At 42.8% G+C, this 27,948-nt stretch overlaps 1 protein-coding gene across 19 annotated transcripts in view; it reads left to right on the forward strand.

Annotated features, from left to right (window-relative positions):
* Window positions 1–27,948, forward strand: part of DEPDC5 (DEP domain containing 5, GATOR1 subcomplex subunit) — a 49,784-nt gene that overhangs the window by 15,752 nt on the left and 6,084 nt on the right. For 8 of the 19 annotated variants that reach the window (XR_014229571.1, XR_014229572.1, XR_014229573.1 and 5 more), the window contains 18 exons: window positions 136–359; window positions 1,945–2,148; window positions 2,664–2,799; window positions 4,521–4,618; window positions 7,965–8,030; window positions 9,355–9,538; window positions 10,724–10,884; window positions 11,904–12,021; window positions 12,195–12,362; window positions 13,257–13,476; window positions 14,356–14,489; window positions 15,326–15,434; window positions 19,956–20,107; window positions 20,875–20,952; window positions 21,385–21,517; window positions 22,368–22,476; window positions 22,770–22,994; window positions 26,940–27,109. Coding sequence is in view for 7 of the 19 variants with exons in the window: in XM_082325067.1 (XP_082181193.1) it covers window positions 136–359; window positions 1,945–2,148; window positions 2,664–2,799; window positions 4,521–4,618; window positions 7,965–8,030; window positions 9,355–9,538; window positions 10,724–10,884; window positions 11,904–12,021; window positions 12,195–12,362; window positions 13,257–13,476; window positions 14,356–14,489; window positions 15,326–15,434; window positions 19,956–20,107; window positions 20,875–20,952; window positions 21,385–21,517; window positions 22,368–22,476; window positions 22,770–22,994; window positions 26,940–27,109 (2,689 nt within the window). In the remaining 12 variants the exon portion in view is untranslated. Of the gene's footprint in view, window positions 1–135; window positions 360–1,944; window positions 2,149–2,663; window positions 2,800–4,520; window positions 4,619–7,964; window positions 8,031–9,354; window positions 9,539–10,723; window positions 10,885–11,903; window positions 12,022–12,194; window positions 12,363–13,256; window positions 13,477–14,355; window positions 14,490–15,325; window positions 15,435–18,295; window positions 18,359–19,955; window positions 20,108–20,874; window positions 20,953–21,384; window positions 21,518–22,367; window positions 22,477–22,769; window positions 22,995–24,985; window positions 27,110–27,948 lie in introns of those variants that run through there. The other 11 variants (XM_082325066.1, XR_014229575.1, XR_014229576.1 and 8 more) reach the window with 11 other exon arrangements.

A 27,948-nucleotide genomic window follows, 5' to 3' on the forward strand; every position in this document is an offset into this window, starting at 1 on the left:
TTCCGTGTAGTCCTCTTCTTGAGTTCGCCTATTGAATATTGAGTCTCTTACATGACTTGGGCCTGTTCAAGCCCCTTGATAGCCCAGGAATTAATCTCTTTTTTGTATCGCTGGACATAATCTGTTTATTTTCAGCAGGTCTGTGAGGGAGAGAGAAAGTCGTACCAGAAAGAGCTCTAGTTCCTACGACGTCTCATGCAGCCCTTCTCTGCAGAGCCGCACGCTGCCCCCAGAGGAGGTGAGGAGCCAGGCTTCTGATGACAGCTCACTGGGCAAGATCTCCAACATCCTGATGATCCCACGGCCTCATCTGCACCAGTGTGAAGTCAGCAGCTCTTTGGGCTATACCAGCACCAGAGGTCAGCCTAGGGCAGATGGGAAGGTACCTTAGGTGGTGAGAGGGGAGAGAGAAGATGGAAGTTTGTGTTGGCCACTGCCAGGCCAGCACGGGGGAGATGGTGCTTATATGAGCATTCATGGTACACCTTTTCCGCAGCTCCAGCTATGGCTGGGTGTGTGTTCTCTCTTTGTTATCCTTGTCCGATTCCATTGCTTTTTTTTTTTAATTGGCTTGTCCTAAATAGAAGTGTCCTGACACTGATTTGCTCTTTTCCCTTGTCTGTTGCCTTCTTTGATATTTGACTATTCTCCTGTGCCTGCCTGCAAATGTGGACATATACAACTAACTTTTTATTATCCAGGTCACCTATAATCTGTCAAATGAGAATTGGCCTTAGTAGTGAGCCCTGGGGGACCCTGCTTATAACTTCTCTCTATGGGGATTTGTTGTCATTAAGAGTCACTTTCTGGATCCTTCCTTTAGACAACGTACTGCTGAGCTATCTTGGTGCGTTAGCAGTGCTGACGGTCTCCTTTTTTTCCTTCCAATTTAATTTTGTTCTCGGACAGTATGCAATATCTTCCACAAACCCAGCTCATTTCTAGGTAAATTGTATTCCTCCTGCAATTGCTTGATCTTCTGTAAAAATCTGTCCCTGAAGGCTCTTTATGTTTTTGTTTTGGGTTTTTTTTTCATGCTGTATGTCACCTAATACCATATTTATCCTGTTACAGGAATTGGACTTACTGGTGCAGAACTGCTATCACACAGTGTACTTCACATTACATTTACCTTCCCTGTTTTCCCCTGCTGTCAGTTAATATACACTTTTTTTTTGGTATTTCTGTTACTCCTTTAGTCTGAAGGATAGTCTTGTGACCCAGCTGACGGTGTGCAACTGGATGGGGATGTGGGTGGAACAGGACTGGTGGGGAGGGAAGAGTCAGAGTAACTGAGGTTTTTCACGTGTTGTAATTGGCAGTACGGAGTGGTGAACGAGACCCTTCCTTCTCTTTGGGATTGCCGTTTGTTGAACAGAGTAATTGCTACTTAGTCATCTAGTTTATTTCTCTCTCTTACATCTAAATAACTGCTGTTCTGTATTGAACAGTAACGACTAACTGCTGGCTTGCTGAGATCCTGTCCCATGTCTTCTTGAAGTAATCCCTTATTTCACTGGTTCAAATCTGAATGTTACAAAAAAGGCAGATGTTGCTCAGTTGTAGCTTCTGCTATGCCTTTGGTACTCGTCCTGAAGTTTCTGGTGTGTCAGTCTTCTGATTTCTCAGGAATTCTCAAAGCTCCGAGTAATTCTTCATAGTTGACTTAGCAAGTGGTTTCTTTACGGCTTCATTTAGTATAAAGTGACACAGTATACAGCAATGCTGTAATGGCAGATGAAATAATGCTCTTTCTGGTCTGGATTCTTGTTTACCTTGTAACTTGCAGACTGGATTGAAATTGCTTTCAGCTTTTCTCCCTGCCTACTCCTCAGCTCTCCTTATTGCCACTTACCCTGGGGAATCTTTATATCCCTAAGCAATTCATTCTCTTTTGCTTGGCTTCTGAATGATCTCACGCTGACTTTAAGTTGTGTTTTCTAGATGTCCTTGAGAACATGCTGGAGTCTCAGCAACGTGACTCCAGTGCCCCTGGGAGGTTCCACGTTGGCAGCGCAGAATCCATGCTGCACGTTCGGCCGGGGGGATACACGCCGCAGCGAGCGCTGATAAACCCCTTTGCCCCGTCCCGCATGCCCATGAAGCTTACATCTAACAGGAGGCGCTGGATGCACACGTTTCCTGTGGGTAAGTGTTTCATAGCGTATGAGATTGCTCCTACCTTTTCCTTGTCCGAGCATTAGCACATCAAGAGAACCAATGTGAACTCTGGCCTCTTGAAGTGCTCTGCACTGTAACAGAGGCTGAACTAAGTGTACAGGCTTGATAAATCAGACGTCCTCTTTTTGAAAATGTTACCATCTATTGGCAAACCTGCGGCATCGGGACTGTGGAACAATCTCATAGTAGATAGAGGCTGTTGAAGTGAATCATAACTATAACTTGGGTTGACTTGCAGATGCTGAATTGTTCTCATACTTGTGTAGTGCCTTGTAAGTAGGCCCTCCAAAACGTTTAAAAGAATATTGTGCTTTGCTGGCTTCAGAGAAGATGCCAGAGGTTCAAGTCTTTGAAGATTTCATAGACGTGCTTTCCTAATTTCTGTGAGTTAGCGTTGCCTGTGTTGTTGACAAAAGGAGGGTACAAGCAACTGAGGAATCAATGCAGATGTGGTGATTAATGATCAAACTGTAACTGTGTAGGTCCATCAGGAGAAGCTATCCAGATCCATCATCAAACCCGTCAGAATATGGCGGAAATGCAGGGCAACGGGCAGCAGGATTTGACACATTCCTCTGCTGAGCTGCTGGAGCTGGCTTACCACGAGGCAACAGGCAGGTGGGGTCCTTAGGACGAGTCTGTGTAGACTTTGCATGAACATCCCTTTTCCTTAAAATTTTATTTATGTTATAGTAAGGCAGTTATAGGTTGTGATGTTTAAATTTAATAGTATGTTGTGTCAGTGCCACATATGCAGGATATACTTTTATTTTGAGATATAAAGCTCTTTTGGCGAGGCTGGAGATGGCTTACCTCCCCTAATCCGGGGAAGGTGGTAGTTTATCACAGAGAGTTTGCAGTAGACAAGCAATACAATGCATCATTCATGGAATTGTTCAAAATTGCCTTATAAGAGCTTGTGTCTTTAATTCTTGACTTATTATCCCAATAGCTGTGACTTTCATTCCAGAATAGAATATTTTTTAGCACAGGGCGTAGCTTTGCCTCACAGTAACTGTTGAGCAATTTCAGCGCTATCCGTTCAGTCCTGTCTTCCCTGCGTAAGAAATACAGCCATCATAAACATCAGCGACGGATTGCAAATGAAAGTACCTGTGTTCATAAACTAATTTGCTTCTAAAAAAAACGAGCCGTGGTCAGTGTTGGGAGTTTATAGTGATAGTTGGCTGCGAGAAGCAAAAAATATCCCAGTGTTACTGGATGTGGCATGGCTGTGGGGAGGCTGTTTTTACAGTGAGAGAAATGAGATCGTTCATTTCACCTTGGCCATTTTTCAAGCTGCACAGTTGTTCTCCAGTCTCCAGGTATTGTCTTACCTGTTTTTGTCCGATTATTTTATTATTGACAACATTTTATCCGTGTTTTTCACTCGTTACTAACTGACTAACTGTAGTTTACCAAAAATGTTTTGGGCAACCTTAGAATTGCCAATAAGTTTGTTTCTTTAGTCAATAACTTTGGTATCTTTCCTGCTATGTGTGTCTTTCCTCTTGCATGCTTATAGAAATTCATGTTACGTACTGTTTCTGGATGTCCAGGGTGAGTGAGGACACTGCTGCTATCATCTGCCATTTTCATCTTCAGGGCTTTTCTTCCTGCTGTCTTCAAGCAGTCCTTCAGGGAATTGCACTGCCTAATTAGTCTTTCATGCTTTTTTTTTTCCTTTTATAGGGAAATTGTTGTCATATCTTAGACTTTGTATTGTCCTTTAGAATACTCTAATCAATTTGTGTTGCCTAATTTTAATATGACATCATCCTCACCAACTTTGTTGCCTAGTCCTACTTTAAAAATAAAAAAAGCCTTTTTTATTATTTCATAAGTACATCCTAGCGTGCTAAAGTCTCTTGTCATTAACACCAGTCTATTGTGCCATATTCTTGACAATTGTTTTTCTTGCTCTCTCTGTGGTCTCTGTGGATGACGTACTCATCCAAAGCAATTTGCCCAGTCTTGGAATCCTGATTTTATAGACCATGGAATCAGATCTGTAAATAACTAGCTAAGTTTTATTTCTCTCCTGGGAGGTATGTGAGTAGCTGGTTCTGCACCGTCCTGCAAAGATGGTGCATTGGTTATTGCTAGAGGCAAAGAACAAACGGCATGGACAGATAGGGAGTATTGTTACAGCCTTCTCTGTGCTGCCTTTGTGCCTGTTACCATCCCTGCAAACATCGTTAAGAGCGTGGTTTCAGCACTGGCTCAGCTGGGACAGCAGGCTGATGGCTTGTTATTTGTTATGTCAGCTCTTGTTAAAAGCGAGGAATGGCACGAGTGAGGAAAGTTTGTGTAATACAGGCTGTTTTGTTTTTCTCCAGACATACCAGCTCTCGGCATCCAGGTGACAGTGCCTCTTTCCTGAGCTTCAGCGGGACAGAAGAGTACTCTAATGGTCTGGCCGGCAGCAACGGTGCAGGTAACGCAGCAGGGGTAGGGCATGGAGTGGGGAGAGGAGGCCCTTCCTTCCTAGCAGTGACAAAGTTACAGAGCCAGAGGTCACGGAAGGTGGGTGGACCAGGCGTTACAAAGTAGGAAGAATCAGTAATGGAAAAACAATTTTCAACTTTGAGTGACCTGTTAATGCTCTTACTTGGACTTTTTGGTGTGTGGTAGTTTTGTGGTTAGGTTGTTGGGTTTTGGTTTTTTTAGTTTTTGTTTAATGTGTCTCTGCTTCTCTAGGGATGTCTTACAAACTTTAGGATAGGAAGATGCTCATTGTTTACATATGATAAGCTCTCAGGCAGTTGCTTAGTTCCATAATAACAAAGCACTGATGTCCACACACAAAAAAATGGCTAAATATGCACTGGTGTTGTTCAGAATTTTTTTCTGGGTGGGGTTGCCTTACGGTGCCACCCTTAGGATTAAGAAACTTGTTTGAATATGTATATTTTACATATACAAGCTGATGGAAAGAATAAAGTTGGCACGTATCTAGATTTTGAGAGAAGCTGTAAAAAAGCAAGTTTGTTTTGCACGGTAAGTTCTGGGATTCAGTGTTTTCTAGCATTTCTCATCATCATCTACACATGCCCTTTCTCCACATGTTAAGCACTTTGAACATGGTGCTGCTTATACTAAATGCTGTTTACACAGCCCAAAATATTTCATCACATTTTTGAGAGAAGACACGTATTTGTGCTTTCAGTTGAAGATTAGCACTGTCTTTCTTACCCTACCCAGACACCTGAGTTAGTGGAAATTCTCAACATTTCTTTTGAATCTTGTAAGTGGAACAATGTGCCACACCAAGCATTCTGTTGTGGTGTCTGGTTTTTTTGCAGCCTACCTTCTGATTTTATGGATGTGCTTTTTAGATAGGCACATGGAAAAAAAAAATCTTTTGGACTATAGCATTCAAGACTTCTGTTCTTTTTTCAAAACCAATTTAAAGATTATTTTAAAAAATTCACCCTTCTGAATTAGATTTGGATTAAAACAATTATGTTTTCCCCTATGTTCATACCTTGAAGAGCCATCAAGAAGTTAGCAGACTTAATTTTCTTGGGTCTCTTTTGTCTTGCGTTCACGTAGTCGCATTAAGTGATTTGGTTCTGTTGTTTCCTTCTGCAGATTTCATCTGAATACATTTCATTTTCTTGCTTTACTTTTTTTTTTTTTTTTACTGCCTTCCAGATAGACTTTGTTCTCGCTATTGCTAAACTGCATTTCAGCTGCTGGGTATGATTTGCACAATGTAGATGCAGAGCATATCCTGGCAATAAACATCCTTGCATTTTATAGAAGTCTTTTGTGTCTGTAGATGGGATATAAATCATGTACGTGGTGGAAGTTGATCTGTGTCTGTCTTTGCGACAGTAGTTATGAGCACCTGCCCTGACTAAACGCCCTCAGCCATCTGTAGCTGCCGCGCTGTGACTCAGTGATTTGACTTATGTTTCTCCCTTACGGTTTGAGTCACCTATGAAATGAAACATTTCTTTTTTTTTTTTTTTATTTCCAAAAATATGATTTGTCAGTGAATCTGGTTCTCCTCTGCTGCCCACAGCATGTTTTGCTGCAACATGGGCTTCACAGTGAAAAATCACCCCATCTATTTACGTTGACATTCAGTATGGTGTCTCTGTTGGCCAGCAGATGGTAGATGATCGTTCAGAGCAAATAAATCTTGTTGCAGTTCCCTAACTAGATGGCAGATGGCATCAGCGGAGTCGGTGAAAGATGAATGCCAGTTTGAGCCAGCTCCTCTGCTGCGTTACTGGCATCGTCATGGAAGCAGATATCCATCCTTTCTGTTAGTTAATGCTATTTAGAGGAACAGCTATGATGTTGATATCCATTTCCTGGATAAATCTACATAAAATAGTTTTATAAAAATGGCTCCTTTTAAATGTTTGGAGGCTTCCTGAAATTTGTATTTTGATAAATGCCTTTTAAGCCAGCAATTTTTCTTGTCCCCTTAGCTGTTTGTTTCCTCTCATGTTTATACAGCTCCCTGGTGAACCAGCTCAGGGAACTGATCCAAATGAAGAGGAACTGGGGTTTTCCTTTGCTGTATGGATTGTTTCACTGTGACTACACAAACATTGATGCAAATACAGCAGACTATGTGAAACGGAGCCTAGGAAGAACTGGTCAAGGGGTACCATAGCATCATGTTGGCTTAGTGTTCCCTGAGCTGTAGTTTTAGCATCTGTTTTCCAGGCTAATGGGCTGCTTAGAACAAATCCATTTGATGGTGAGAAAAATCGTAGTGTCTTAAGTCCTAATCAAAACTTAAATTTTCAGTAGTCTTAAGTCCCTTATTAGTCTTTATTTAGGTTAGTATAAACTGAATTTTGCTCTAAAACTGAGCATCTCTTCAATAGCTATCATTTTATCTCCTTTCACAATGAATAAAAAATTCCTTACTATTCTTTCTCAGTGAAGTACGGATCAAGGTATATCTTACAGGTTGAAATGTAGTGGAAGTTGCTGCCTTTCCAGAACATGGTAGTTTTAAACAGTCTGTAATTAATATATTGGACCTATTCAGGGACCCTGAAGGCTTAATTAATAATTTTCAAATTCTTAGCCTGGCAAGAGATAAAAACGTAGTTTGTATTTGCTGAATCAAGAAGATCAACTGTTTGTTTTGTTTCCTCTCTGTCCCCTGGCAGAGAGGTGAAATGCGTACTGGTAGTTTATGCCTAAAAATGTTGGAACTGGAGTAAATCTGTATTGTGATTTTCATAGATTACTCTTTAGAGTCTTAGATAATTAGATTCTTAAATATGGGTTCTCTTCTCCCACCAGGTGAAAGTCTGTTATAATTTCCTTTCTTGCTGGTCCTCTCTTTTATGAAGTTCTTCCTCTTAACTTATCCCTTGTTCATAAAACGAGAAAACCAGTAAAAATTATTCCGGTTTTGGGTACTGAATATATTTAAAAGTACTTAGCTTTGGAGACTGTGAGATTAGCAAGCTAAATGATTACAGGTGACTCTTCTTTTTTTGTTATTTGCTTTTTTTATGGCACCTACTTTTCAAGATGTGTTTCACCATTTTGGAGAGGTTGTGTTTGCTTGTTTTTTAGCTACTGAATACTTCTAATCAGGTGTTCGAATTTCATCCAAGATGTCTTTTTTTCTTCCCCTCATTAGTTGTCTTTGTGTATTTTTCTGCTGTGCAGAACCCTGAGTCCTTTCCAAGGAGAGAAATGCCATATTCTTAAAACATTTGCATGCTTTTGGTTTATTTTTATTTGAAATGAAAGTGAAGTGCACAATTGCTTAAAATAAAATACATATTTACTTCTTGCAGGGATGAACCTGAAAACTCAGAACAAGGATTCCTTGGAAGATGCTGTCTCTAACTCTCCGGATCCAAGTAAGCAGGAGAAAGGTTTGGAAAAGGGTTTGCATAGGTGGGAAGATAGGGAGGGAAAGGGTGTGTACGTATACAGAGGCATCAGGAGGAGGCAGGCAAGAAGCTGAGGAGCCTGCTTGGCTTTTGGCAGTAGTTTATTTTGCCCCGCAGGAATTTGCAGGATCTCCCTGTCCTGCGTGTCTCACTGTGATTGCAGTTCTCTGTCTCTTAAGAATATGTGGAACTGGTTGTTGTATTACATCTGAAATTCTTGCCTTACCAGACACTATTATGCAAAAAGCTAAAGCTGCTGAACTCTTACCTGCCTCTCAGTATGGAAAGTTTGCTTGGCACCAGCTAACTGAAGCAGCAGTAGTACAGTCAGTTTCTGAATTTGGTATCGTTTACTGAGAAATATCTGTCCTCATCTCATACAGAAACAAGCGTGTGGCTGCTTGAGGAAACACCTGTCCTGTATTACTTTCTTGTGCAGTGTTCCTGCCGTTAATGTTAACATTCTTGCAGTAAAATGACTTTCTGTCTGTAAGATCTCTAGGACAAGAAGTTAAGAATTAGCAGTTGGCTAAGTGCCTTGATATAGATCGTTTGAGGCAGGTTAGAATGCAGTGCAGTAGTGAACTGATGATTTGATACAATTTAGTTAGTTTTTGCTTTTTAATGTCCAGTTTTAGATCTCTCTAATCTCAAAACTGCAACATAACGCTAGGAAAGGGTGTGGGGAAGGATTGCTTTCCAAGTTACTATTTTTCTGGTCTTCCCACCGCTCTGGATCTGTCTTCTGTTTTTATAACTGTAGAAATACTCCCTTTTCTGCTGTTGTACTATTCCAGAAAGAGGCTGGTCTGTCATTCTTTCTCTCCTCATCCCCAGCTCCTTCTGCAGTTGTCTGGGATGCAAAGCTGGTCTGATTCTCTTGTTCAGACTTGGAATGTTGATCTGTTTTATTAATAATGAGTAACTGCACCTGACTTGCTGTAATTTTGCAAGAGCGATGGCTATGTCAGCTCTAGCTTTCAATCAACAGAAAATTAAATGTATTAACTTTGAATGCCATTTGCATGATGGGATGGAATTAGCATGTGCACTGCATTGTTTAACAAACTCTGTCTCTTTCTCTCCCTCCCTTCTTCCCCTCCTGCTTTCCTTTTCCCTTCCCATTCCACCCCTTTTTTGTCCCTGTTGACTTTATGCCCACTCTGTTTTTGTCCCTCATTCTTTCTAACTTTCCTCTTCACACGTTTCCTCCATCTTCCTCTGCACCCTGTTTTTTCATGGGTGACCACATATGCCCCCGTTGTCTGCCCCCAATGATACAACGAGGCAGTTCTGACGCTGTCTGCTCCCCCCATAGTGCCAGGCTTCTGTTGTACAGTTGGAGTGGACTGGAAGTCTCTCACTACTCCGGCATGTCTGCCTCTTACCACGGACTACTTCCCCGACCGTCAGAGTCTGCAGAATGATTACACTGAGGGTTGCTATGATCTCCTCCCAGAAGCTGACATTGACAGGTTTGGCCAGCACCTTCTCCGTAAAGTAACTTGCATTGAATCAGAGTTGATGGAAGACGAACGCTTTGGAGACTGTACGAGAGAAAGATGAATTGCTAACATAGCAGCAAAATACTTAGATTTTTCTCTTTTCAGTGGTAACTTTGCACCTTTTCTGGTGTTACAGAACCCAATACTGTCAGATGGTAGATTTTATGTTAGAAATAGTTTGCGTGCCGAATTTTACATCTCTTTTCTTGTTCTGTTGTGTTTCAATCAAAAAAATCAGCCTTAAGCTATCATCTTTGTTAATCTATTTTCTAGCAAGTATTTTGGAAACACTAAATGAGCAAATGCACGTGTACGCACAGTGTTTAAGATGCTTATCCTCACTTTCAGGGATATTTAAAGAATCTTGGTGGAAAATAGTGTTAGTGGGATAAATAGAACTTCGTGGCTTGTCTTGGAGGTCTCTGGTTAACTATTCTTTAATAGGGTTGGTTTGTTTGTTGTTTTTTTTTGTTTGTTTTTGTTTTTTTTTTTCTGAAGCTGTCTCATCTTAAACATTTTTCAAACTTTCCACAACTTGTAAGACCTCAGAAAGGTGTGTTCATGTTGCTGCTTTATGGGAACAAAACAAAAATATTGGTCAGGGTGATTGAACTACATAGGGAATAGCAGGATTAATGAAGAAGCACCCAACAGAAATGCCGAATGTCCCTTTGTAGCAGGAAGGCGAGGTTCGGGGCAGAAGTAGTTGTAATAAGATGCCACAGTGATGTGTCTTTTACCCTCTCTCTGCTCTAGACTTCCCAGTGTAAGAGAGGGTGGAGCATTGCCTGCACACTTGCAGTTCTGAGCTCCGCTGAACATTTACAAACTGCACTGAATTTCTCTGCAAAATGCTGTAAAAGTGATCATTGGTGAATTTATTGGAACTTTAACAACTGCTGTAAGCCAATTTGTTACTAGTTGCAAAACTGCTTTCAAAGGCATTCATAAGTATTGCCAGAGAGCTGATCATCACCTGCTTAAAATGGAAAGGTACCCATTTTTCTTTCCTGTTCTTGCAGGTTGGTTTTCATAGGCAGAGGGCTCCACTTGCACAGAGCCCAGTGCAGGCATAAATCCTCAGTTAGGGAGCAGAGCTAAGAATAGGTGTGTGGTCAGCTTCCTTATTCTGGTCTCCTTAACCTTTGTGTTCAGGAGAGATGAGGAAGGAGTGCAGATGACAGCCCAGCAGGTGTTTGAGGAGTTTATTTGTCAGCGACTCATGCAAGGCTATCAAATTATTGTGCAATCCAAACCACAGAAACCAGCCACGACTGTGCCGCCCCCGCTCAGCAGCAGTCCCCTGTACAGTCGAGGTGAGTGACTTTGTATTGACAACTCAGTCTTTTGGCATCCTCTCCTTCTGCCAATCCCAGTAACCTCTATGAATCGGGCATAGATGCTCATTGAAGCCCTCCGTTCTTTTTTTCTTTCTTTTTTTTTTTTGTTGTTATATGAAAATCTTTGCTGGGAGAGAGCCTGATCTGGGGCAGCACAAACAACTCAGCTGCACCATGAGGGGACAGGTGCAGGATTTTTGAACTGTAATAAGAAACTGGCCTCACATTCGTGATGGTGAACCCAAATGAAATACGGCTTGAGTGCCGTTTGGGTGAATGCATCTTAAACACAATTCACATGGTGACTGCAGGGCAGGCACTTCTCTAGAAGACGACAGACCCAAAGCTCCCAAATGTGTGTATCTGGAAGCAGTTTCCTAACTCTAAAATAGCTGTGAAGGTCCCAGGTAGACAGATAAAGCTTCATTGTCCTGATACCATGAGTCACCTAAACCTAGTTAAACCCCATAGGACTGGAGTGGGTTAAGAGGGTATTGTATTCCCTCGAGAGAATCTGACTTACCATTTGACTTCTGACTTTTTTTCTGGATATTCTCTAGACAAGTCAGCGTGATGCAGTGTTCACAGAGCAGGGGATACACATGATACATTATGGTTGTTATTCAGTGGTTAGTTCCAGGAATGAAGCACAGAGAGGAAGCGAAAGTGGAGCCCCGCTTTACCATCACACCCACCAGTTTCTCAACATTTGATATTGTCTGCTCTCTAGTTGTCCTGACTAGAGAAGGTCTGTGTTGGTGGTGTATGAATTGTGAATGCCCTTCTTTGGTTGTGATACCAGCAAGTCTTAACTGTAAGAACAAAAGGCTCCCTGTGCATATGTTCCTTAAAAAGGTGGCCTGAAAGGTGGCTTTTCATTTGTCTTGAGTGCAGAAGCCCAGTTCTGGAGTATCTTTCTATAGGTACAGTTTGTTGACAAAGTTCTGACCGTTGCAGTAAGCTGAAAGGGGGTGTGTTTTGCTTTTTACCATTAGGTCTTGTATCAAGAAATCGACCTGAGGAAGAAGATCAGTACTGGCTGAGTATGGGCCGCACTTTCCACAAAGTAACACTAAAAGACAAAATAATTACTGTGACTCGATACCTGCCAAAGTGAGTATCTGTCTGGTTGAGCAGTTTGCTCTCAATGTTCAGAGCAACATGCTTTTCCAGCTGCCTGTGCTTGCTTGAAAGAACATACCGTAGAACCTTCTTTCTCTTTAGGAGAAGAAAGAGAAGCACTGCTGTTGATGATGCTGAGATTAATGTTTGCGTTTTCTCTTTAGGTATCCATATGAATCTGCTCAGATAAACTACACTTACAGCTTGTGCCCCTCACACTCAGACTCTGAATTTGTCTCTTGCTGGGTAGAATTTTCCCATGAGAGACTAGAGGAGTACAAGTGGAATTACTTGGATCAGTATATCTGCTCTGCTGGCTCTGAGGACTTCAGGTGAGATCTCCTTTTCCATCCAGACTGTTCTGTGTCCTAATTGCCTCTTTTCCTTTTTGACCTAAAATTCCTTCAACAAGCTCAACCCACAAACGCGCAGTACTCCAGGGAGAGTAACTGGCCTGCTTTCACTTGGATGGTGCTAGCAGCTGTTGCCTTGTAGAAATCTTACTCTGTGTTGCTGTCGCATTATCAGATCTTTGATACAAAGTCTTGATCACAAAATTCAGCATGAACTATTTTTTTTTTCCTCTGCTACAAATGCAGAGAAATATGGTGGCATTTTGTACCACACAGATGCTTTTCTTGGCTTCTTACTCATTTCTGGATCTGACTCAAAACTTCCATTTAGTTTGAATCTGTTGGAGGCTTGCTTGAGCCCTAGGCTTAGCTTGACTCTAGTCCTGCTCCCAAGCAATGTAGAGCAGGGCTGCTTATTAGCCACGTGGAGTATCTCCACTAGTATCAATAGCCTTTTGGATAGCTTCTCTCAACAAAACCAGTCTTTCTTAATCTTTGGGTCTTTTCAAGTCTCAAATCAAAATGCCTCCTACTCTAATGTGGACCTTTAAAATTCCTTTTTCTTTGCTTATTTTTAGAGAAAAAGCCTTTGTAGCCTATCTTTTACAGAAAAGAAAATAAACCTCTGTGATACAATTACTCTGAAGATACTCTTGTTTTCTCTTCTGCATATCACTGTGTTAATACTTCCCAGGGATATTCCTGTGGCTGACCATTCCTTTGCATATCTGCTCTTTCTCACTCGGGGACAGCAGAATGGGATTGTCACTCTACTCGCTGAAACCTACAGCAGATGGATACCTATTTTACTTACTGTAAAATTCTTCATAGGAAACTGTGCTGAACTCTGTCCTGTCTTCCATGTTCCTTCAGCCTTATCGAGTCACTGAAATTTTGGAGGACCCGCTTTCTGCTTCTGCCTGCCTGCATCAGTGCCACAAAGCGCATTATGGAAGGAGAAGTGCACTGCGACGTGTACGGTGACAAGCCCCGTTCCGACGAGGAGGAGTGGCAGCTCCTAGATGGATTCATCCGCTTTGTGGAGGGTTTGAACCGCATTCGTCGACGCCATCGATCCGATCGAATGATACGAGTGAGTCCACTTTTAGTTGGGTGAGAAGCTGAGTTTGAGTTTTATCTGAACCATCTCGTGAAGTATTAGCAGAGTCTGAGGCAATCCCAAGCAAGCTGGGGTGTAGACGTGCGTGTATGTGTGGGTAATCCATACATAAAGCAGAGTGCTGACTGACGTGCTATGTCAGATTTCAAATAGCATGGCCTTGTTAACACCTTGCTATTCTTGAACTAATTAAATTTACCTGGAATGGGTATCCCGTGCTGCTGTGGCTGGAACCAGAGTCAGAACAGTTAGCTCACTCAATGAGGAGCCGAGCTCTTCTGCATAGCGCAGCCGTGCTTTAGCCTGTGGGTGCTCTATTTTTTCCTCAGGGATCTTGTCTTCCCACAAGCCTGATGCTGCCTCTTTGCAAATGTGCATTGCTTTGTGCTGTAGATATGGTTAGCCTGGACACGTTATTGCACCTTGTGATGTAGATAATTGATAAAAAGGGATCTGTGACGTAGTTCAGCTGCTAACTTCTAGCTGGGTTGGCTGTGTGCTGCAGGCTTAGGAAAAGGATTGTGAGAAGACAACCATATGGGTGAATTCCTGGTGAACAGTAGTTTCAAGAGGGTGATGCAAAACTGGTTAGCGTGTGTCAAATTCTCTTCCAATTCACACACTGAATGGGGTAATTTATTTCAGAGCAAATCCCCCTTTTCCAAGGTAACATCCATTTTATTTTGAGAATAGCATCCACACGAGATGCTAGGCTGTTCCATTTCTTGTGGACCTATGGTTTAACTCCCTTTTTGAAGTGTACTTAATAAAGCCCTGCTGACGTGAGGTGGTGTGTTCTTGCTTACTAGTTAAGCCTAGCTTGACTATGTGCTTTCATTTTGTCTTTGTTAGAAAGGGTCTGCCATGAAAGGCTTGCAGATTGCTGGCCCAATTCCCACCCACTCTCTGGAGCAGCCTGGGCCTCCCATCGGGAAGAAAGGAACCTCGGCCCTCTCAGCGCTGCTGCAGATGGAAGCCAGTCAGAAGTGAGTCTCTACAGCTAGGCTGTCTGAGGAGCACGAGGGCATCCTTCCCGCCTCTTCCACCTGGGCTGGCTGAAGCAGAGTTGGGGAACTTTGCCTCGAATAAAGGGCTGTGGGATGCTGCTTCTTCAGTATCCTTGTGGCAGGGCTGGGGAAATACTGGGCTTTTCCAGGGACTTCCTTCTGTTATGGTTCCATTAATAGAATGAATACCAAAGGCTAGAAAGGAACACGGGGAAGTGAATGTCCAGTAATTTAGAAGGAGCATCTTTTTAAATAGCATCTCAGTCCATTACACATCAGATTTGTCATCTATTTGTGATTTGCCAGTACAGTTGTATCCACGTAAGAAGAGCTTAACTGGGACATAAGTGTACGCAAGTACGCCACACCAGCTGAGTGGTCTCAGTATAAACATTGGGTAACAAATACAGCCTAAAGAAAATTGCTTGTTTGCACTGAGGACATCTATTAAAATACCTGTGAAACTTCTGAGGTTCTTTTTCAGTGTTGATCTAGAATGGCTCAAAGAAACTCAGAGTTAGTACTCTGAGACGCTGTAAACACAATTTAAAACATTGTTGCTGTTAGATAAGAGATTTTAATTTTTAATGATAAGGTAGTATTACACACGCATAATAAAACTGAGTAAGTTCCGGGATCCACGTTGTTTACGTGGGGTGAAAAGTACTCGCAGAACATTGGATTGACTCTGCTTCAGAGTGTGGGAAAGCAAATGTCTGAAAATACAGTAGTACCCCTCTGCAACAGTTGCTTTCAGGTGGAAGCTGACACAGAGTATGTTTGAACAAACTGTGGATTCCTTCCTTTTGTTTTAGGACACTGGGGGAGCAGCAAGCAGCAATGCTTTCTGGGAAGAGCTCTGGGCAGCCTTCAGAGAGTGGGAGCATTGCTATCACGCCCACCTATATGGACAGCCCTCGTAAGGTAAAGACTTTCTGGTCTGTCTTTAGCTACTATTTTTACATAAGAATTTCTCAAATAATAGAAGATGATTTCTCTAAGCACATGGCTACATCATACCCCATCTTACACTCTAATCTAGCAAGGACCGGTCCTGTACCGGGCATGCCCTTAAGCCTTTGTGTGCAAGGGCATAAGAAGAGGTTGGGGCACAACCATCCTTCAATTCTTTAACGCTGTGACGATGAGATGGAATCCCTGGGATGCTATCTCAGTGTGTTTTGCTAATTTAAGTGGTATTTGTTAATTAGTCCATTTCCTTTTCCAGTAGCACATTTCATTTCAGTCAGGGTTTGATTTTTAGATTTAGTAGTACAGTGCTGTCTGCATCTATATGAAGGCTGTCTTTAAGAGCAAAATCAAGCTCTAGACCGTGACTGTGTGAAGCTTCAGTGGAATTTTAACAGCAGGAACGCCAGTCGCTTGCATCTGCTTAGAGGAGAGGATGTGTTCCTGAGTAGTGATTTAAATGTTATTCCTTCGCTGGCTGGACTCCAGGCTGGAGAAAGCTGTCTTCCTGGAGCTCTCTGCAGACACTTAACGACAAGACTGTGCGATCCCTCAGCCTCCCTGTCAACTGTCCTGTGAGTGCCAGGGGAGCAGAAAGTCCGCCTCCAAGACCAGCCAGAAATATTTGATTATCCTTCTGCATTCTGGCATGAGGGTCTTTTAGCAGAAGTAACAAGGAACCGAACGAAGATACAACACTTAAGTGTGACCTGTCTTTGGGTTCAACAGTTGAAGTATTGCAAAGAAAAAGTTCTCAGATTCCCCACTATCAACTTAACCTTCTCTTTCAGTGTTTTTCTCTTAGCATGTAGTGTTTCGACATCCACCCTTTTCAGCCACCACCAGGGACAAGTGTTGTGTTACTCTGGAGACCCGGCTATTGCTAGTTGAAGTGATAGAGTAACTGCAGTCGTCTTAGTAATAGGTACCTATTTGTAGAATGAGAGTGTTTCCAAGGCAGATGAGATTCTGGAGCAGGTCATGCTAGGCTTGGAAAAAGTAGGTGCAGAAACTGACTTGAGGCATGTTTGCAAACTTCCAGATCATAATTCAGGCTTTGCATTCTCCTTTTCTACCGTTTTGGAAAATCAACTTCATCAAACTTCCCTCTTTAAACACAGAAATTGTAAATATCTCTTCCTACCAGTAAAACTGGTGAAAATTCCCCGTAGGACACAGGACAGCAGAATGTTGTGTCCGGTTGTTGTGCACGCAGAGGGGGAAAGGCAAAATTGGCTTCCTTAGCACTGGCACATTAGTATCTCGGAAACAAAGTAGCAGACTTTGTGCTACCAGCAAATGCTAATAAGCAAATGCCATCTTGTGTCATTTTAAAAGTAACCATATTCAAAGGTTTCTCTGGAGGGCTAAGTGGCGAATCTGGAAGAGCATGTCATCAGTTGAAAGCCTTTCACACTACGGTAGTAAACACTCCTATAAATATTTACACATAGGGACTGGGAAAGGAGCAATTCAGATCTCCAAATTGATGGCTCAGGCTTGCGGGAAAAGCGCCGGTGGACAGGTAGCCCTGTCGGGCAACTTTGTGCTCTCTTGGGAACATCAGCAAGTGTGTGCCTCGTGTTTCCAGGACAGCGCAGCCCCCTTAGGGCTCACCACATGGGTATGTCTGTTGGCTGTCCGGAGACTTGCGGCCAAAGTACTGACAAATTGTCACAGCTGTGTGCTCTGTCAGCAGCCAGGGGAGCAAGTGCTTTTCTAGGATGCTATTCAGTGCTGGAGTTATTCCAAAACAAAACAGAGCCACTGGCTCCACCTGTACTCTGTTTCAGAGCAGAACTGACAAGTCACTTCAGCCAGTTACCGGGCAGTACAGTATCATTTTAACACAGTGAGTGAGTTTGATGCATAATCTGTTTGGCAAGTCTTTGCCCTTATGGATACAGGGTGCTTCGCCCTGCTTCTGCACTGCATAAATTGCCAGCCATATAATCCTGGCATTGATTCTTTCCAGAAAATGTTTTATATGTACATACCAGGGTGAGCATCATCTTAACTGCAGGCTAGACGAAATATTTTGCCTAGGGAACAGAATAAAGAATTGCAAATAGGGAATGAAAATCTAGTTGAGTTCCACTGCATTGTCTTATGTGATAAGAGAATCTTGACACATCTTTGAATAGCAGCCGGGGATAAATTCATCCAGGGTTTGTAAGTAGGCGGGGAACATAGCACAGGCAGCGTCTGTTTAATTTTGCATGAAGTATTAAACACAATGTTGGAAAGATCTTTGTGATGAATTTTTCTTCCCTTTCCTTTGCACCATACCAGACCTGCATTTGAGAGGAAGAGTTTGCTTCCTGAAAAGAGCTTCTTTGCCTCTCCCTCTTTATCATTTGAGTGACTGACAGACTAGAAAAAAAAGCTGTCCTTCTTTGGATATTTGTCATTACACGTGGAGTTCTACGGGTTTCTGTATCGCTATTCAGCTTTGCCTTTGGGATTGAAACCCCCGTACTTTAGAGCTCAAGTCTTTCTCCTGTGAAGTGTGGAGGGAAGGCTGTGGTTTCAATTGGCTTCTGATCAGTGTGGTTTTCAAAACTTTGGGAAAGCATCTGTGCTAAGGAAGAGCAATGTCTTGTTACAGAGAGAGAAAGTAGGGGTATGTGTGTGAGTAACTCCTGATGCTCTGCATTCTGCTGCATCTGACGTTTGGTCTGTTTGGGATTTGCATTCTCCTCATACTTTCTCTCTGCGGTCATTTCATACTTGCACAACCTTGTATTTGCTTTTCTTCAACTCCTTGTTCCTGTTGCTGTTGCCATTAATGGGCCTACTTCCTCTGATGCCTTCAGGATGGGGCCTTCTTTATGGATTTTGTTCGCAGCCCACGTACAGCTTCAACCTTCTACTCACAGGTTAGTTTTGAATGGGGTCCTGTCATCTCTGGCTTTTGGAGTGAGGCGATGGAGAGCATTTGTTGTCCTGAGCTTGCCACGTGGGGAACCTGTGCTAGTTCCAGAGCTGCTCGTTGAGAGGGAGATGCGCAGCATTAGCAGGACAAAGTGGCTGATGGTGGTGGATGCGACTGTTTCCTTCCACCGTTCAATGTTTGTGATGTGCTTTGGGTGTTCCTGTGCCCTGCCTTACTGTCCTTTGCAGTACTGTCTTGTCAACTACTGAAGCTTCTCTTTTTGTGTTTCAGTAAGTACGCATTTTCCATCTTCCCTTGCTAAACAAAATGGCAACAGCTTACTCATCTCGTTCTTGGCTGAATTTCTCCTGTGGTGTTTGACTGACAAGTGGCTCTGGGGAGATCCAAGTCAAATGTGACCTTGGATTCTTAAACAACCGAGGGCTGAAAATATTGGTGTCATCTTGGTTTAAAAGAGTCATCGTGACAGAAGTTGTTTGTACACTTAACACCATTTAGAAGTCGGCAATAACACAGTGTGTCCATAGAAAATACTGCTGGTCGAAGGGAGCTCTGGGGAGGGAGAGTGGGTTTAGCTGGCTGTGGGGACTGTAGGTTCCACGCTGGAGCACCTGCCCGTTTCGGCTGCCCGAAAAGAGGCATCTGCCGTTGCAGTGAGAGATCTTTGGGATGTGAGAAACGGCATAAATAAAGGACTCTGGTCTGGCTATCAGACCTAGGTCAAGCTACCAGCTTTGTGATTTTTAGCTGTGCAGGTGCTGTGGATTCATCATGGCAGATCAGCCCTCGTATTTACGCCAGCGTGAGTTACTGAGTTACTCTGCTGTTCGTGTTCCTCTCCCCCACCTCTCTAGCTTTTATATAATATGCCTTTCCTAAACCATACGTGTTAATGACAGATGGCAATTACAGCCTGTACTTTGCTGAATCTTTCAGCATTCATGTTCTTTCCAAAATGATTTTATGTTAATTTGGTGAACTATTCAGTCTACCGTTGGAATAGTGCAAGTGTTCCTGCGGGAGGAAAGTGTTCTTGTTGTCTTGGCGACATAGGTGTGGGCGGGTGCCAACCAGCCTCCTGATACTACCCTAAGAAAGGAAGGAAGATGAGCTGATTTTGTACATTATGAAACTTGAATTCCGTGTGATACGTTTGCATATTTTTGTCTGAGAGAGTTAGAGTTGAATCTATTTTTTCTAACTGCTTACTACTTTCCCGTAGTGATTAAGTTTCCTGTTCTGTCCACTGCACGTTTATAACCACAGTTGTTCACTCAGGTTGAAAATGTCAGGTTGGGACTGGTGTTGCTGGTTTGCCAGTAGTTCTCTCAACACCGTTGTTGCTGGGTTGGTGATCCTCCTCTTTATCGGGGTCTGAATTTCATGTTTGTCAGTAGCTCTGTAGTGATAACAAAAGTAAGGCTGTATTTATCCTTTCTGCGTATGCTTTTGCTTGCCTTATGGTATAGCTTGTTGTTAATGAACTTGAGCTGAGGTACAGATGATTGGGGAGGGGAGAAAATGGGAAACGGATTACGTCATAAATTTCATAAAGATGTTGCTGTGTTTACTCCTCGCAGGTCTCTATAGATCAATCAGTTCCTGCAGCCTCAGATGGCAACACATTGATAAACCCAGGGCAGTTACCTGAGCGGGGCAACACGCAGACCTTGGGAAGTTCCCAGAATGTTGCAGACCAAGGATATACCACAGCTGGTGCTGCAGAGGGCGGGTAAGGAGAGCACAGCAGTGCTATACTGCAGTTTTGTTCCGTTACATTCCCCTTTCTGGTGTCAAGGAATGGGCACTTAAACAGGAACCTGAGAACGAGACGTGCTGTGTCTGTCAGCACTAGGCAGCACTCGTCACGAGACCTTATTGCAGCATTTCCACATGCAGAAAGAGTGGTAGTAAAATAAGCCTTGCAACCCAGTTTTCCAGAATTAAATGAACACAAGGCCTGATTTCCCACCCACAAAAAGAGCTTCATTCTTCAAGAAATGAAGAATGAAGAAATTCCGTTTCTGAAATTTGTTAGCAGAAAACCAGGCTTTGAATTGACATCTGTCTTCTGTCTGTTTTAGCAAAGGGGGGCCCTGCGCATCCGATTGGATCGAGTAGGTTGATGAAATCCAAGAGGTTCTAACCTGGAGGCGAGGCACCAGGGAGGAAGCAACATTAAAAATAAACTATATTAGCACCTGTTTCCTGCAGTTGTATATTACAGTAAAAAAAAAAAAAGCCAACCTCTCAGTTGCTCCTGAGTATGGCCATATGTAATACAGTGTGCGCTGGGTCAGTGTAGCAATGACCTGACAACCTCAGGGGGAAAACACAGGTCTGATGCTTTTAGTTGTCTTTCTTGAGATGAAAAAGAAAATAAATGTGGCAAAGTCATTGTTGGGAAGAGAAGAGAGAGCATTTTTCTTAAAGGTACATATTTGAACAAACCTGGCAGCTTCCTTGATTTTTTGAACATGCTTCTGTTTTACTTCCCAGCTCTCAGCAGTGTTCAGCAAGCACTCTGACTTCCTCCTCCACCTTGATAGAGATTCTCGAAGCCATGAAACACCCCACGTAAGTTTTTGATATAGATATGCTTAACATCTGTCTAGATGTTTTGTGAGAGGATGCGAGGCATGGAGTCGCTCAAAGGAGAGCCCCGTGTCAGCTGCGGAAGAGTTCTAAGCTTCCTTTCGTTATTCAGTTCCAATCTCTCCAACAAGGAATTTCATAGAAATTGAGGTGCGAGTATTGCTGCCGAGAGTTCAGTTATTAGAATCCCAGAATCTTGGCAAAGCAAGAATTCTTGGTTAGACACTAAAGTGCTGTCGATGTCAGCTCTTCATCTTGTTATCAGAAGCTAATGATATGTCACTCCGGGGGCATTGTGCGTTTCTTGTCCTGTATCTTTATCCCCCCTTTTTTCCCAGCAGTGATTTTTGTCTTTGTGACTGAAAAGAACTATCAGTCAGTCCATGTTAACCCGTGTGACTTGCTGTGATTCAGCACAGGGATCCAGCTGCTCTCTGAACAGAAGGGCCTCTCTCCGTACTGTTTCATCAGTGCAGAAGTCGTACACTGGCTGGTGAATAACGTGGAAGGTGTGCAAACCCAAGCCATGGCGATCGACATAATGCAGGTAAGAGGACTATTGGGGGTATATGGAGGGCCAGAAACACCTCACTCTGTCAAGAAAGTAGAATTGTAGTGGAAAGCATAGCAATAATTTCTGTTTCTTATTAAAATCCTCTTATTGATAGGTATTGAAAAGTGTTCAACAGAATATGAGGTAATGCTGACATTTTTTGGATTCCCTATCACAAAACAGCAACATAGTCTTCAGTAGTAATATATATTATTTTTTCCACTTATATATGATGGCGGTTCTGTGTATAACCACCAATTAGCTAGTAGTTACCAAGAACTCTCCATTGTGCTAGAATTATGAGGCACTACAGCATGATTTGGTTTTGGTTTTAGTTCTGGTTTTTGATATGAAGTTGTAATAAACCCAGAATATGACCCCTTTTTTTATGGATGCTGACGTATACACAGTTTACGCAAGATGCACTGCTTGTGTTCATGCATTTTTTTCTTCCCTGTTGAACTGTGTCAGGGGCAGAAGGTTGGAAATGTTTTGGAGTTCGTTCCTCTGCTGAGATCCCGTATCAGTTAACAGAGAACCTAGAATGTTTCCAACCTCTTACCTTCCTATAAATCCATCTATAAAACCAGAACAGGGTAAGGGAGGAAGGCAGACATCTGTGGAAAAGTCAAATGCAGTTTCTCAGGGAGATAAGGACTTGCTACATTTACTGAATATCAAGAGATAACATTGCTGATATTCTCGTTAGGCACGTATCTGGACAAAAAGGTGTCAAGAAAAAGAAAATTATTTCCTAATGTTCTCTAGCAACCTTTTTATGTAACCGGTAGAGTGACTTCTCCTTTTTTCATCTTGTTTGCTCTGTTCTCTTTTTTTTGTTCAGAAAATGCTAGAAGAGCAGCTTATTGTCCATGCATCTGGAGAAGCTTTACGAACCTTTATTTATGGCTTTTATTTTTACAAGATTGTTGTGGACAAAGAACCAGACCGAGGTCAGCATTGTGTTACTACAAGACTTTCCTCATTATCCCTTTGCATAATCACTAGATGTCCTTGATTCTTACGGGTGCTGCAGCAGAAATGCACCTCGGGAGCAACCAAAAACACTGCTCTAAAAAGAGTCAAAGAAACTCAGCCTTTTTTTAAAAAAAAAAAAAAAAAAGGAATTGCAGACAACATAACCTATTTTTTTCTTCCCCATTTTCCAGAAAGAACTACGTCTCTTTCTTGGTCTTGAACACTTGTTTCTAACTGCGATCTGTCCTTCCCCTTGCTTTTTGTTCAGTGGGCATGCAGCAGCCTGCTATGTGGCACACAGCTGCGATGGATGACTTCTCCGCCTTCCAGAGGAAATGGTTTGAGGTGGCGTTTGTGGCGGAAGAGCTCCTGCACTCGGAAATCCCAGCATTTTTCCTGCCCTGGCTGCCCAGCCGCCCAGCCTCCTATGCAAGTAGGCACAGTTCCTTTAGCCGCAGTTTCGGAGGACGGAGCCAGGCAGCTGCACTATTAGGTAGATGCACAGCACAGGTGACAGCTGGGGAAGTCCAAGGGGATAGTTTGCAAGGGGAAGAGCAGCCAGCCAAGGGTATGATCTCACGTGGACCAGCAATAAAGCTGCAAATTTCATGCTGGCCTTACATGTGTCTTGCACATGGACTTGTTCTCATATGCTGGAGGTGTGTTTCACTGGCTGAGCAGGCAATTTTTGCTTCCAAGTACTGGAATACCATAAAAAGTATTCTTTAAATATTCCTTGTTCCTGAACCTCTCCCCCATGCCATGCTCTAGAATTAAGAGAGGAAAATACCGACTTTGTCTCCTTGCGGATCCAGAGGGACTCTTCACAACCTGTGATGAGCCTGGAGGGATAAGTTGTGAGAACAGCAGAGCAACCAAACTGTACTTCAAATGCCTTGTCTAATTGCTTCTTAATGGGAAAAGCCACAGGGAGATCCAGATGTGTTAGAAGTTTTCTGTGATGTGCTAGAGGCTTCTTGGCTAATCTGAACCGTGTATAGCCAGACTCCTTACATTAAAGTCTGGGAAGCCCAGCTACAAATGCTCCCTGCAGCGTGGAAGCAGTAGGGTTTGTGTATGGAAGATCTTGCCGCTGGGCAAGATACTGTTGTAATATCTGAAGTTCTGTAATGTGTGTAGTATAACACTGACTACCATTAACAGCCCGTGAAACACCCCGGCTGCGTGACTGACTTGTGTTGCTTTGTCAGCTTTTTGTTGCGTTTCCAGGCCAGCCTGAGTCACTTGCTTTCGTTCCTCTTTCCTTGTTTAAAATTACAAGAAAAATCATTGCTATGGAACTGTAACTTCAGATTTATTTAGTTGCATCTTTTAAAGGCTTATCAATTACGGATAAAAAGAAAATCTGCTCTTCTTCTGTTTTGTGTATTTGACCTTCTGAAGAGACGTGACTTACTGCCGATGTGGTATCTCTTAAACCTGAAGTTACAGTAATCCTTGTGTATTTCTGAAAGCCTTGTTTGCAGAGGAACAGCATCAGAAATGGGAAAGCATTAAGGATAGGAAGTCTGAACTCATGGTTAATTCCCTGAAGCCAACATATGCAGGATATTTTTCCCTGTCACACGATGAATCTGTTGCCTTGGCTGGTATCCAGCCTCATTAGCTCAATGACTGGCCAGAGCTGAAGCCTGAACGGAGGCTGGCATGGAAGCATTGTGAAGGCTGGAGGTACCCGGGCCAGATCCTCTTCCTGCTTTGATCTCTTACTCACTATTTAGCCCAAGAAAACCACTTCACTTTTCCATGTGTGTCCTCCTTGTGAGATGACTGAGACTCAGTAAGCTTGCACCTGGGGAAACAGGCAAAGAAGGAGGGGTGCTTCAGTGCCCCTCTCGCCTTTCCTTTATCGCCAGCCAGGGAAGAGCGTATTCCCCCAGCTTGTCATGTAGTTACACACCTGGGTAGCCTTCCTTTTTCATTTCAGTTGGAATTACGTCCATTCAGCTATTTAGCTAATTTGCAGTGCTTGGATGAATGACAAATGCCTCCAGATTGCTCACATGCAGTCTGGTTATTCCAGGAATAATAGTTTCTTGGAGAAAAATCCAGTTTGGAACTTTTTTCTTACAAAGGAACTGGTTTAATTGATGTTTCTGTGCTGTCCCTCTTCTAAACAGTATTAAAAAAAACAAAAAACCAAAAACCAACTTTAGCAGTTTATCTGAGGCAAGGAGCTTTACTAAACCCAGATGACCTCTGGTCCACGTGACTTCATTTGTTCCTCTCTTGGCTTTGATTTGGTTGTGGTTTTTATTTCTTCCCCTCCCCACCTTCCCCAAATGTCAGGCTGTGACATAAAATTGCATGCAAGCATTGGGAGCTCTGGAACAAGCTCCATGTACCTCTAAAATCTTTATCCCTCCCAATTCCCCTATCACTTGCCCAGCGATTTTTCCCCTTTCCCTTCCCAGTGGAAGTCTGACCTGTGACATACCTAATCTTGTCCCTTTTGATTTATAGCAATGCATGCACTAGCAATTGTCGTCGTCTATGTAGTGTAGTCTGTGACTGGAGAATAACCTGCCTGCTCCTCTCCGATTTACACAATAAATCATTAGTTAAATACTCAGTGGTATAAGACAATTGGGAAGCAGGTGAGTCCTCTTAAAATCAGATCTATGGAAGCCAGGGTTTATTCTGTTAAAATTAAGTTGGTTTTAATCTGAAGCTTCTGCATTCAGACACACGGCTATTTCTCATCAGTTTTTAAGGTCCTTTTGGTTAGCTCACCCGGTTGGACTGTGTTCCTGTTGCTTTGCCTGTGAATTACAGCTGCAGGCAAGGTGGAGAGGGAAGCTCCAGCCCTGATGGGGAGTCTGAATTATCTGGAAAAAGGAGCAGTCTAAGGGAGCAGGTAGCTCATTCTTCGCAGTGTGCTAGTTTGGGCACACTGGACTGTGGTGTTACCGCTGGCCTCTTAGCTAATGACCAGCATCTACCTGACTGAGCTGTTTCCGCTTTACAGCTTTTGGGATGTTGTTTTCCAACATACTTCGTTACAAAACTGGCACCGTAACCTTCTAACCACAAGCATTGCATTCACAGTGGTATTCCACTGAAAAGGAGCAAGAAAAAAAAATCACAAGATGTTGGTCTGTCTGACAGTGCCAGACCAACTCAGAAATTACAGATGATACATTTCCCAAAGACAAAAATGGATCTTATTTACAAAACAAAACTGGGTGATGTTCTTCCATTTTTATTGGTTTTTTTGTTTTTCTGTTCCTAAGCTGCAGTAATAGCAATATAAAGGGTTTTCTTATAACCTTGAAAACTGTCTCCAGCTAACTTGCAGTAGAAGTGCAGGTGGGAACTTTCCATCTACCTTGAGGAAAGAACTTCAACCACTTTTTTTAAAAGCCATTAAGCCATTAAATTATAAGGTCATTTAAAAGCTGACCATATAAAAGGGTGCACATCTTCCTCTCCTTAAGCAAGAAATAACAATATCCATCCCTCATGCATGCAATTAAAAAAAGGGCAAAGGTTTTTCAATAGCAATATTGCAGCCCTTTGTTTTGTGTCCATTTTTAACATTATAGAAATGTTAAATTATGTATGTGCCTAAAGAAAAGTTGAAGTGACAATGTGGTTCATAGCAGGACTTTGGTCTCAAAGTCAGGAGGTCTGGGTTCTGTCCCTGGCCTTGCAGTCCGCTGTATGACACCGGCCAGGTCACTTCCACTTTCCGTGCTTCTCTTCCTCTTGCCTGATACCTGAGATGTTCTTCCGCTGGGGTGTCGGGCACAAAGGCAGCTGGATCTCAGGCACTGTCCCAGCACTTACTGCAAAGCAACAGAAGGTATCGCAGTGATCGTAACGCTGCTGCATGAGTCTTGGCTGACTTTTAATGCTTTTACAAAAAGTGTTGGATGCGCAGTTTCAGCAGTGCGGTAATGTGGGATATTGATATGGGGTTAAAGAATCAAGAAGTTTAACTTCTAATCTCCTTTAGCTGTGGAAAGTCCTGGAATGCTCCTGCCCTGTGTAACAGCACCCTGTTGTGATTTCTGGTGGGGGCACATAGAAATATTAAAACCAATTTGGAATGTCTGGGGTATGAAGGAGCTGATGTTGTCTAGCCATATTTTATTATGGCACCAGTCGCTTATTGATTAGCTGCTTGACTCTTGGTTCTTCCTCTTTATTGCAGCTGAAATGTCTTTTGACTGCTTGGGGAGGCAATTCTGTGGCACAGACCCCTGATATGAGTAATCCTTCAGGTTTTTTGTATTTTGTGATCTGGATGAGCAGCATTCTGGGACTATTCTGCTAGCCCAAAAATATTTGGGGAGGAGTGGGAGGGCAAATTGATTTCAAATAGCTTGTCTTGTTTCTTCTGTTCTCTTCATCCTGTCTCCCACCCTCTCTTTAACGCATCTTTTAAATATACCCCTATTCACTGGCTGCGTAGCTGCCACAGTGCCTGAGCAGCGGACAGTGACGCTTGATGTGGATGTGAATAACCGCACGGACCGTTTGGAGTGGTGCAGTTGTTATTACCATGGCAATTTCTCCCTGAACGCTGCCTTTGAAATCAAGCTCCACTGGATGGCAGTGACTGCAGCGGTTCTTTTTGAGATGGTAAGAGTCCGTGTGTTCTGGGTGGCCGCAGCCATGCCCGTCTGGCCTCTCCCTCCCTTGTGCTGCTGGGGACATGGTCGGGTGAAGTATTAGGAGAGAGACAGTGGATTGGATCTGCCCTTATTTCCATGAGTAATTTTACCGGTGGTTGTTAGCATTGCTGCATCTGGTCATCATTTATCATGCTATCTATAGCCATTCTGGCTGCAGGGTAGTGTTCTGCTTTTAGCGGGTTTCATGCATGCAGAGTATGCAGAGATCAGTACAGGTCAAGGTGATAAATTTGTGTCCCCCCTTAGGCAAATCTTAAGCCCTGAGCTGGATCTTTGGAAAAGAATCTATTTCACATTGCATTCCTTCTGTCCCCAAACCTGAAAGCTTTAAATCTCAGTGGAATTGCTTTCATGACAGGGCTTTTTCAGGCAATGTGTTCTTCCTGTTCAGCAATGCTTTTTAGCCTTTTTTTTTTAACTTGCTGAAAACATTTTGAATTGAAAATGCAAGTGGTTTGTGTCACTTCTTAGTCTTTAGATTGTTTTGTTTTGTTTTGTTTTCCCTTTTGTAGCTTCTGTAAAACTCAAATTATTTAACACCAGGTTTTACCCCACCCAGCCGGATAGCACTAGGTGATTGGTTTTGCTTTTATTTAAAAATCTATTGCACTGTTCCAGTAAAGCAGCAGTACTTAGCCACTGATGATAAGTAGGCTGAATCAGTTCCTGAAAAATGTCCTATTTTAAAGTGCTTTCTGATTGATGTGGCACTTTAAAAAGGAAAGCCTGATGTCTTGTGCTTGTACTGCTTTGCTTACAGGGACGGTTGTGTGCTTGCCGTGCAAA

The sequence above is a fragment of the Platalea leucorodia genome (assembly GCF_965183815.1).
Source record: "Platalea leucorodia genome assembly, chromosome: 12".
In the NCBI taxonomy this organism is placed as follows: domain Eukaryota; kingdom Metazoa; phylum Chordata; class Aves; order Pelecaniformes; family Threskiornithidae; genus Platalea; species Platalea leucorodia.